The sequence below is a fragment of the Acomys russatus genome, chromosome 32 (assembly GCF_903995435.1).
Source record: "Acomys russatus chromosome 32, mAcoRus1.1, whole genome shotgun sequence".
NCBI lineage: Eukaryota > Metazoa > Chordata > Mammalia > Rodentia > Muridae > Acomys > Acomys russatus.
The window spans coordinates 3,396,749-3,408,185 of record NC_067168.1 but is presented as its reverse complement, the minus strand read 5'-3'; the positions used below and the strand labels follow the sequence as shown (position 1 = coordinate 3,408,185).

The following is an 11,437-nucleotide window of genomic DNA, read 5'->3' as shown; positions in this document are numbered from 1 at the left end:
TAATTCCATTCTTGCTTTTTTACACAACCCTTAACTTTTAACCCACATGGGGAACATTCCCAAAAATTAACTCTTCCTTGAGCAACTGAGCAGTTCAGCCAAGAAAACAAACCCCAAACCAAAGGGGGAAGGAAGGAAGGGAACACCCAAATACACAGCTACAAAATAAATAAGAATTTTAAAGTTTTTTTTTTTTTTGTCCTTTAAAGTAACCTTAACAATTAACAAACTAGTAGGTTCTGCCTTATCACATAGACTCTCTATACAACATAACCCTAAAACTTTATTACTATGAGGTATTTGGAGGAATTGGTAAAAGTGACACACGGCCTGCCTGGGGAAGGGACTCCATGAAAGGTTGGGAGGGCCTCAGAGGGAAGAGGAGGAGCTTTGGTTTATCAGCAAGAATTAGGGGTGGGGGAAGTCATCCTTTGGTATAAAAGAAAGTTTCATTGCATGGTTGCGCAGAAAAAGCACCACGGTGAATAATTATTCCTTTTTTTTTTTTTTTTTTTCCATTAGTGGCCTTTCTAAGAGGCTGAGGTATTCAGAGAGTATCAGGAGAGAGAGGTTAACAGCGGTTTAACACTTTGGTTCAAGCAAGGCACTCGTCCTAGGAGTTTACAAACTTTGCGATGTGTTTGCCTAGAGATTTACAAGAAGTAGCAGTAATAACAGTAGGCGTTCCTAACGTTGTTGTCGTCGGCATCGTGTTGTTATTAAGAATGAAGACAGCTTTACACACTGAGTGAAGAGGGAGCAGTGGGGGAGGGGAAGGGTGGAGTTCCCTCTGCAGACCATGGCCGTGCGTGAAAACATCTTTGGTATTCTTTGGTATATCAACGTGATTAAAATCACCAATGGAAATTGAGTGAGGTAGCGTCTTTGGTTCACACTATAAATAGTAGATCTTTACACTTTTTTTTTTCCTTTTTTCTCTTTTTTCCTTTTTTTTTTTTTTTTTTTTTGTTTTTGTTTTTAAACACATGGAAGTAGCTACTTCTTACCTTCTGCTTCTTTGTCCACACTATTTGGGAAGTAGTTACCAGATGCACTGTAAAGCAAACCCACACTACAGATATAACCCAGAAGGCCAAGTGCATCCCCCAACAGCCTCTGGTATTTGAATGCACCCTAAACAACTAGATAGAAAAAGGAGAAGTGCTTTCTCTTTGTTTGCTGAATGCATAGTTTCATCCTGTATGTACAAAGGAGGAAGGACAGAGCACAGGGAAAAATGTCCTTAGACTCTTTGGTATAGTAAAGTTGCATTTAACCTGTAAAGAAGGTTCTTCACCTGGGGATAGCAATGGGAGTGGGATGGGTCCAAATATAGCAAGAATTTTTATGTTGTTCTGGAAAAATAATGATACTTTTATTCTGAGGGGGCTGAGGGGCATGGTGAATGTCAAGTTCTGTCAGAAGCTGTGGGTCTTCCCATCCATTTTCTTTGGTCTTTGGAATCAATTCCCAAGGCGCCCAGTGACGGGGGAGAGGGGCGTGCTTAGTCCAGAACTCCTCTAGCTGAACAGTTACTGAAATCTGAATTTTACAGTCTCCAGACTCCAAACTTCCTGGATGGCTTTCAGCAAACACTTCCAGTTTATTTGAGGACCCGAATGACTTATGGCCAAAACCACTCTTAAAAAAAAAACAAAAAAGTGTGTGTGTGTGTGTGTGTGTGTGTGTGTGTGTGTGTGTGTGTGTGTGAGAGAGAGAGAGAGAGAGAGAGAGAGAGAGAGAGAGAGAGAGAGAGAGATGCAAGAGGACCGGGAAATGACAAGTGGCATGTGATCTGCTCTGCAAAGCGTGAGGGGAGCCAGTGGTTCGTGCTGCCTAAACAGGAACGGAAGCAAGTTCTCTGAAGGCTGGTTCCAAAGCAAAGACGGAGTTGCTCTTACAGAGTGTGGGAATATATTGCTTCTGAAAAGCTGAGTCTATCTGCAATGGTTTCTAAGAAGCAAAAGGTTGGCATACGCTCGGTCAAGTAAGAAAATTGCTTTTCAGGCTCTGACTTGTGCCTCTGTTTATGAGAAAATATATCTCTAGGCCCTGAAATTGTGTAATGGGTGCAAATTTAATGCTGGTATAAAATTATCTTTGGTGTCAGCAAGTAGGGTAACTGATTATTTCTTAGAAAACCATCACAGTGGGATTTTAAAAATGTAGTCATCTTTTTTTTTTTTTTTAAGACTGTGACTTTACATTACCAAAATGATCGGCTTGAAAGAAAATGCAAAAACGTAGTTGGGTTAATCATGAAAGGAACATGGTAAGAGCAAGGTCAAGACAGTTAACTAATCCATTTTTTTTTTCTTCTTTTTTTTGGAGTACTGAAACTTGGTACGGTTGTGTGTGTAGACACGGCTGGGCTTCCCCTGAATTTTTAATTCCCTTATTTGAAGTAGATAAGGCTACCCTCCCTCTTACATCATAAATGCATCTGTATTCCCCCCTCCACTATGAAGAGAGAAAATAGATTTCTGTTTTTCCTTTTTCTTTACACTACTGAAAACTACAGCAAATCTCAAAGGGTGAAGTTTTGCTGGCTCTTCATGGTTGGACTAGAATTGTGCCATGTTTAGAAACTTTTTAAGTTGTAATTTTGGGTGAACTTTTGAAAAGACAAAACATGTCAAGGCATATGCTGGTTTCCTTCACTCAACCGCCAGCTAAGAGGAAAGAGACGGTTGGTTCCCTGGTCGCCTTAGGTTCCTCTGTCCGGGTCCTGAGACTTGACCCCAAAGAGTGAGATTTTTTTTGTGTTATAAATTTTGAATCGTTTTCATTTCACATCGTAGTGACTCTCAGTGGACAGCCTACCATCAAGGACAGCTTTCAGTGTTCTGCTCCTATCTAGGTGTGACGGGAGATGAGGCGCCTCACTCTTGACTTCCTGTGCAGCAGGTACCCAGTCACATCACTTGTAGTTCAACGGAGTTCACACACATTTTGGGTGTGTGTTGGGGGGATGTAAAATGGTTTCTAGAACTCTCTTTTCTTTTCCTGCCTTGGTCTGTGCAGCCCCAGCTAAATGACTTGGGGAAAGTCAACATTTAAAGCTTTGATTAGGAAGCTCAGGTCTCATTTTTAATCTGGCCCTGTCAGAGAGTAGAAGCCATGTGATAAAATTTCCAGCTTCGTTCACAGCGAGAAGGACTGTAACATGCTTTGGAGGCTCTGCGTTGTAAAACAAGTTTTTAAATTCTGAGAGAATGAAAAGTCTTGTGCGAGACTGGAACTCTGGCTTTTTCTTTGCAGTTCTATTCTTCTGCCACTTCCCAGTGGCACCTGCTCATTTCCTAATGTCTACATTGTAAAACATCTGAAATTGGCAATAAATCAGTTCAACCACTTTTTTAGGATGCTTATGAAATACGGGATAACTAATTGTGATTAGTATTAGTCTGCTTGCTTCATTAGTGTTTGGGAAGGATTTAAAAAAAAAAAAGATATTTGGTGCCAGGTGCATAAAGTAAATTGGAGCGAAATTAGTCTAAGTTTTGTTTTTGTTTTTAAATAGAAGGAGATCTCTTGCTTAAGGTGATCACTTTGGATGGTTTTTCTAATTTAGCTCTCTGCCCTGCGAAGCTTAGTTTTCTAGTGTTTGTATGGGGACCTACTCTGAAGGGCCCTCACGTTGTCTTGGCTATGAGTGGACTACGCATTACGCCTTTTCTCTGCGTACGTGACATTTATGGATCCCACGTGCATCACGTCGACCTTCCTGCTATGGTGGTCACTGCTTCCCTGAAGCTACATACTCTTCCTTGCCAGTTCTGAAAACTCATATTTCCGATGCTTCAAGAGTCAATAGCTAATCATCCTGAATCTACGTGGCATGTGGATTACGGCTAGACCAGTTCCTACGTATAACTTTACATAGTATCTTGTGTAAAAATAGCTTTGGTTATTAAAATCATTGCAATAAAATACCTGCACTATAATATTGTGTGTTCTTTGGTACCTAGGTGATTTTTTTTTTTTTAAATGGATGGGCTCTTGTTTTACTTTTTAAAAAATATCTGAACATTTCTTAACAAACAAAGAGAGTGCACTGGTTTAGGCGCCATTCAAATTTTCTTTGCTGGGTTTGAATCTGCATTGAGGTCGTAGGCCTGGCAGGTTCAAACGCTAGGCTAGATGAGAGAAATCACACCTCAAATCCGATGAATTTAGAAATCCCACACCATGTTGGTCACACTCCTGTAGCATAACCCTTCCTGAAGACCATCCCTGCCTGAGTCCCTAACCACTGGTGGTGGTGGTGGTGTGTGTAGCTGTGTGTGTGTGTGCACACACACGCACAGCCATACGTGATATTGAGACACTATACACCTTTGTGGTGTGGTGGAACCGGTGAGAATGTCTGATGTTAAAACATGTCCACTCAATGGCTCAAACATGACTGTGCTTCGAGCCACTGGGCAGCCAAGCACAGTGAGGCGCAGGGGTGGAGGTGTGAGATCCGATGTTTTCCCCATCATTTTTCATGCCGAGTCTTGCCCCGCTGAAGTGTGTGTCTCTGAACAAAGTCAGAATGCAGGTGAGCTTCAGTCTTTGGTTTCTTTGGACTATAAATACCACTTTTTTTTCTTCAAATATTTCTAAGTATAAACCTGCTATCTTGAGGTCCTGGTCTTTAAAAACATTTTTTTTTATTATTAAATTTAAAGCTTTTCCACCGAGGTTCTAGTCTGTGGTTCTTCCTTCATGCTTTGGTACAAGTGCCTGATGAAGATGACGAGTTGCCTGAATTGGAGCTGCCCTCATCCTGCCACTTGTCCAGACTCCTCCTCCTCGCGTTCATGAAGAAGTTGCTGACAGTGCTCAGCTCCAACCCCAGCTGCTGGGAAATGGTGATTTGTAATTCTTTGGATGGACGCTTATTTTCCTTAAATATTGCATGTAGAGTTCGACGTTGGACGTCTGTGAAAACCAGCCTGGGCTTTTTGGGGGTGTTGCCTCTGTCCTTGCCGTGTTCCTGCTCTTTCCTTTTGCAGGCTGCAAAGAAATATGGAAGATGTTTAGAACAAATTCCCTTTGAGGGGATTGGTCCGCCATTCCTCATAGCCTTCTTTCTGTCTGCTGACCCCTGACCAAAGCACCAAGGATGGGCTGGGAGGAAGTGTAGTGAAAGCACAGATAGCAGAAACACAGGTGGAATTTTGTACACTCTATCTTAGGTAGGTCAGATAGCTTGGTCAGGCCTCTGGCTAAATGAACTGGTAGGTCTGAGATTTTCTTCTAAAGGGAAATTTAATTCTTCTTTTTTTTTTTTAAAAAAAAAAGATTTATTTACTTATTATTTATACAATGTTCTGCCTGCATATACACCTGTGCACCAGAAGAGGGCACCAGATCTCATTATAGATGGTTATGAGCCACCACGTGATTGCTGGGAATTGAATTCAGGACTTTTGGAAGAACAGATGGTGCTCTTAACCTCTGAGCCATCTCTCTAGCCTGGGAAATTTGATTCTTAAAAAGTTATATGTGTGCCTGTGTGTGGGTATGTGCACATGGATGCAGGTGCCAATGGTGGCAAGAAGAGGAAGTCTGACCCCCTGGACCTGGAGTTACAGGTGCTTGAGAACCATTGACATGGCTTCTGGGAACCAAACTCAGGGCCTCTGGAAGACCAGTAAGTGCTCTCAACCTCTGATCCGTTTCTATAGCTCCTAATTTGAACTTTAGGGTTTTTCTTTTTAATTCTTAAAATTGTATTTCTCTATCTGTGTGTCTGTGTGTGCCTTGTGTGTCTAACTCCATCACACTCTGCTAACTTCACACTATTTTCTGGAACATACTCTATTGCCTGCCAGCACGCAACTCTCTGGCACTCTGTCTCCCAGAAACCCTGAGTGAAGGCAGAGGCAGAAATTAAACACCATTTGGCATTCTGTAGGGAAGACCCAGAGTCAGACAGCGGCAGCTGAGAAGTGAGAAAACTTCTCAGGAGGTGGAATCCAGTAGGTGGCCTGAGGACCTGGGTAGAAAGAGTTTGGAATATTTCCAGGTTTCTGGTTAGATGGTGTCACACGGGAAAAGGAATTTTATGAGGGTGTAAGTACTTATATATAGGACAAAGTGCATTGGAAGTGCTGGCTGGGCATCCTGTTAAAGATCTCCAATAGCTGGTTGTCCAGAAGACAGCAGGATGTATGGAGCCTGGAGCTCAGGGGAGAGGTCTGAGCTAGAAATACAGCCTTGGAAGTCATTAGGGCTCTAGATGATAAATTATACAACGCATGCTTATGGAAAAGTAAATAACAGTATTGGGCGAAGGCCCTACCTATCTATCATTCAAAAGGCAGAGCTAAGGGAAATCTATGCAAAGAGATGTCCATTTTCCAGCTAACCAGGGAGTACAACTGAAGGACTTTAAGCGGGTCCTGGGTACGTGGCAGGATTCTGTAGACAGAGCTATCTGCAACCAGTGTCTTTCAAGTGGCACCAGAGCAGTGAGACTCTCTTCCACAGGGGTCTTTGAAGGGGAGGGAGGTGTGTACAGGCCAAGGGCACTTAGAGAAACCTTACTAAATAGCCTCTTCCTCAAGATTCATGTTTCACACCTGTTTCTCAAATCCTTTGTGGTGGCATATGTCTATTCATAAATCATACAATATTCACATTGGAGAAATAAATAGAGATCAGTATATTTTGCTGGTCAAGGCCTCAAATGTTGTAGATGCTTCAGGGTCTGAAAACGTGGCAGTGAAACTCTGTTGGAACAGGGTCTTTTCTAGCCTCTTTCTTTTTGATTCCCCTAAGGTGTCCTGGGAAAAAAATGCAGGCTGGAAGCGGAGCTCAGAGCCTGATGGGGCTATTGGAGATGGTACTTGTAAGCGTATGTGTCTACACCCGGAGAGAACTCTGCAGAAGTCAGGTGTAGTAGAAGTTTGGTTTCTTTGAAAACTCAGTTGTGTAAATATTTTTTGTTTTAATTCCAAGTGTGGGATATGAGACTGCCTTGGTTTACCCACAGCTGACAATTGCCTCATGCAGGCTGTGGTCTATGCCAGCTGCAGATAGTTTGATTCTGAGGACTCTGAGAAGGTATGAATGTCAGAGTCCAGAGACAAGAAAAGGCTTTGAGAAGAGACTGATGGAGGAGGAAGAAGGTTGCTTGGACAACCCCCTGCCGTTGCCATTTGCTGTTGCTGGACCGCTAGATATCCTAGTGACTGAAATTGGCGTTTTCTCAAAGAATCTGACGACCCTAACCAGCCAGAACTAAGTCTAAAAATGTCTAAGTCCCCTGTCCCTTCTAAGCTTCTTTTTTTCCTATCTAGGGTCAGGGAGTCAGGAGGGAGGTAGAGGCATTAAGGAATCCTAAATAAACTAGAGTTAAAAAGTAATGCCTTCAGTCAGGGTTGCCAAATATGAAGGCCATGGTGTCAACAGAAGAGAGAACAGACAAGCTCAGCGAGAGTCCTGAGGAGAAGAGGAACAGCCTGCAAAAACAAAGCCATGCTTCTGGAAGCTTCTATAGGATTACAACTGTTAGAATCATTGAGAGACAATATGTCTGAGAGAAATGCCTTGGGATCTCTATGGGATACGGAGATGACCCAGGCCAAGATGGGAAGGCTCCAACTGGAGGTGTGAGTTTCCACACAAGCGTGTGGCACATGAGCAAGGAGCAGGAGGCCTGGGGACCCTGCAGCGCTGGGAAGGACTCACACACACAAGATATGTATTGAGGATGGGAGGGAGGCAGAAATAGATTTGGGGGGATACCGCAGATACATGAAGCTCCAGTATGAGTCCCCGCCAGGAAGGAGGCAAGCCAACATGCTTTCAGGAATCTGTGGCAAAATTATCTCAGCCAGATAGGTAGCTTTAATGTGCAAGGGCATGGTCACTTGTAGTGAGAACCGTGCAGGACACAGAATTAGGCATGAAGGGTTGTGCACATCAGGGAGAAGGGGAGCAAAGAACCAGGTGCAGGCACAACACATCTGTAATGACAGCACTCAAGAGGAAGTGGAGGCAGGAAGATTGGGAGCTCAAGGTGGGGAGGGAGGGGGGAGGGGGGGAAGGGCAGAAGCCTAATGTCTGGGGTCTTGCTTTGCATACAATGCGCAAAGCAGAGACAAGCGTGTTTTCAAAACTGTGAGTCTTCAGGGTGTGGGCAAGTCAGTTTGGAACCAGTAAGTGATCAAATGTAGGAGTTTAACTCAGACACCCCCAGCCCATCCCCAGCCTGGAATGTGGGAATGTTTTCCTGCTATCAGGAAACGCTTCTGCATGGAATTTTAGGGCTTGTTTCCCTTGGAGGGGTGTTTCTTAATGTGTGTCTGGCTGCCCTCAAGCTGGTCTGTGAGTTGTCTCTGACCTACAATGGGATCACTGCAGGGAACGGAGAGTGAGCAGGAAGGACTGTTCATAGACTCTTGACATTGCTGGAATATGCAGGCACGACTATATTCCTGCCAGTAAGAAATTTCCATATTATAGAACTACATGTCCAAGATATGTGCAGCTTAAAAATAAACCAATGAGGGCTGGAGAGATGGTTCAGTGGTTAAGAGCACCACCTGCTCTTCCAGAGGTCCTGAGTTCAATTCCCAGCAACCACATGGTGGCTCAAAACCATCTATAATGTGATCTGATGCCCTCTTCTGCAGATAAAGCACTCATATACAATAAATAAATAAATATTAAAAAAAATAAACCAATGAACAAACAGTGCTCCAATATCAAAGATTCTAAGGAGCTTTGCCCTGGAACTCACTCTATAAACGTGGTGTGCAGTGACACTCTAGAATCAGCTCTGAGCCAAGTCCTGAACACCACCTTGTCCATTTTCCTTCCTGAGTGACCCAAAGCTCCTTCCAGCATTGAAAGTGTTGACTAATGGAGCTGGAGAGATGGCTCAGCAGCTAAAATCTCTTGCTGCCTTGGAAGGGGCTGGGAGTTTGGCTTCAAGCACTGATGTCAGGGAGCTCACAGCTGCCTCTAAATCCATCTCCAGGTTATCTGACACCCTCTTGTGTCCTCTGTAGGCACGGTACTCAAGTGTGCATACCTGCACAAGACATACATGCTGCATACATACAAATCAAAAATAAAGTAAGTTGGGGCCTGGAGAGATGGCTCAGAGGTTAAGAGCACTGGCTGCTCTTTCAAAGGTCCTGAGCTCAATTCCCAGCAACTACATGGTGGCTCACAACCATCTATAATGAGATCTGGTGTGATCTAGTGCCCTCTTCCAGCCTGCTGGCACCCATGCAGGCAGAATATTGTATAATCAATCAATCAATCAATCAATCAATCAATCAAAGAGTTGCTTTAGATCATGCTGTATTTATTTATTTATTTATTTATTTATTTAGAGACAGGATTTCTCTGGGTAGCCTTGGCTGACCTGGACTCTCTTTGTAGACTAGGCTGGCCTTGAACTCACAGAGATCCACCTGCCTCTGCGTCCCGAGTGCTGGGATTAAAGGCGTGCACCGCCACCTCCCGGTGATCATGATGTTTAAAAATAATAATAATAATAATAATAAAAAGATAAAATAATTCTAAAGTGTTCATAGACTTGTCCTAAAGTGTATCCAGGAATCTGTTTGGGAATGGGTGGGCATGGGTATTATGGTCTGGGGGACATTTACGAAGCCAGGTGGACTTGGAATACCTGTTCCATAAAGCTGGACTCAGAAGATACACAACAGATAGTTCTGGGGCCACTAAAGACACGTGACTCTGTGCAGGTTCCTTATCACGTTTGAGCTTAATGTCCTCAGTTACAGCGCACTTCTTGTTCCCCAGGATGGTAGTACATTTTAAATAAGATCATATGCATAGATGTGATTAAAACCATGGGCTCCTAGGAAGGATTACAGAAGCCAGGGGCTGGAGATGTAGCTCAGTGGTAAGCATCAGGCCCTGAGTTCAATCCCCATCACTGTAAATTGTTGTTGGGGTTTTTTTTTTCACATTAATTTACCAACCTTTCCTTTCTTCTTAAGTCAGTATGCCAGTCAGACACTACCTACGGTCCTGTCTTTGCTGACTGTAACTTCTGTCATGAACTTGATGGATCCTGGAGACCTCTTTAGCTGAGCAGACAGCGTTGCAAGGCCTCTGAGGACTCCGAAACTACCGCTGAGGGTTGGAACGCCTCCTCTGGCTTCCAAAGTCTGCTGTGACCCTAATTAAACAATAGCCAAGGCAGTCCATCTCTCTGTCCCAGCGTGCAGCCATTGTACCGTCTATGACCTTCAGGGACTTTCATTCTTTATTATTATTGTCTGTTTGTTTGGCTCAGGATTTAATTTCTCAGGTTGCCTTGGCACTAGGTGTGTAACTGAGATTGAGGATCTCTCACGTGTGGGGGTTAAGGGCATAAGCGCCACCACATGCTGTTTATCTGGTTCTGAGGACTGACCTTGGTTTCATGAATGGTAGATAAGCCCTCTACCTACTGACTGCATTCCCAGACTCCTTTGTGGTTTACGAAAAGGAGCAAATAAGCCCAGGATTGTGTGGTTCACACCTGTACTCCAGGTTCACACCTGTACTCCAGGTTCACACCTGTACTCCAGGTTCACACCTGTACTCCGTTCCAGGCAACAGTGGCCTACAAGGGGAGATCCTGCCTCCCGCCAGTGAACAAGTAATAATAGCAACAACAAAATAAACAAACAGTGGTGCCGCAATCAGCAGTCTGGGTTCAACCTCATCTAGATGAAGGTGGTAAAACAAATTCTCGCTTCTCACAATGGCTCGAATCACCACTAAAAGAGCTTAAAGCAATGACACACACCATCAACGCCAGAGACAGTTCAACACTATGTCCTCCTTAGACCTCCGAACCATTAAAAACAAACAGAGTCTGGAGAGACGACTCAGCAGTTCAGGGCAGGTACTGCACTTGTAGAGGACCTGAGTCTGATTCCCAGAGCCCAGGTTAGAAGGCTCACACCTCTATGTTCAGCTCTGGGCCATCTGTCACCCCCTTCTGGCCGCTGCAGGCAACTGCACACACGTATAACTACACAAAGACATACACGTAAATCTAATTAAAAAAAAAATCTTAAAATACATGTGCACACATACATGTGTGTTTACATGGACATATGTGTGTGTTTGCTTTTTGGAGCTGAGCTTTTACTTTGGGATTATGGGTATAGAACAGCTGTTTGAAGGCACTGGCTGGTCCTAGGGTATTTCCCTTAGGGCTGGCTGCTTCACACAGGTTGTGGCTGCAGAGAAGGTCCTTTTCAGTGTCTATGTGCTGTAAATGGAAAGGGACCTTGGAGGTCATGTCATAGGGAGGAGATCACTCTGCCCGAAGCTTCGGTTCTGCTGCAGAGCTAACCAAATGCTTCTGCCAGCCTGGGCCACGTACTTCGAGGGGTAAAGTGAAAGCAGCTCCATAGCTCGACCATGCCAACAACCACTGTGACGTCAGGGCCTGGCAGGCAGG

General features: G+C 44.0%; 1 protein-coding gene across 2 annotated transcripts in view; it reads right to left on the bottom strand.

The window, feature by feature from the left end:
- Positions 1 to 3,670: 3,670 nt before the first annotated feature.
- Positions 3,671 to 11,437, bottom strand: part of Onecut1 (one cut homeobox 1) — a 31,063-nt gene continuing 23,296 nt past the window's right edge. For both annotated transcript variants that reach the window (XM_051140259.1, XM_051140260.1), the window contains one exon: positions 3,671 to 5,004. In XM_051140259.1, coding sequence (XP_050996216.1) covers positions 4,712 to 5,004 — 293 coding nt within the window. In that variant the 3' untranslated portion in view covers positions 3,671 to 4,711. The remainder of the gene's footprint in view (positions 5,005 to 11,437) is intronic.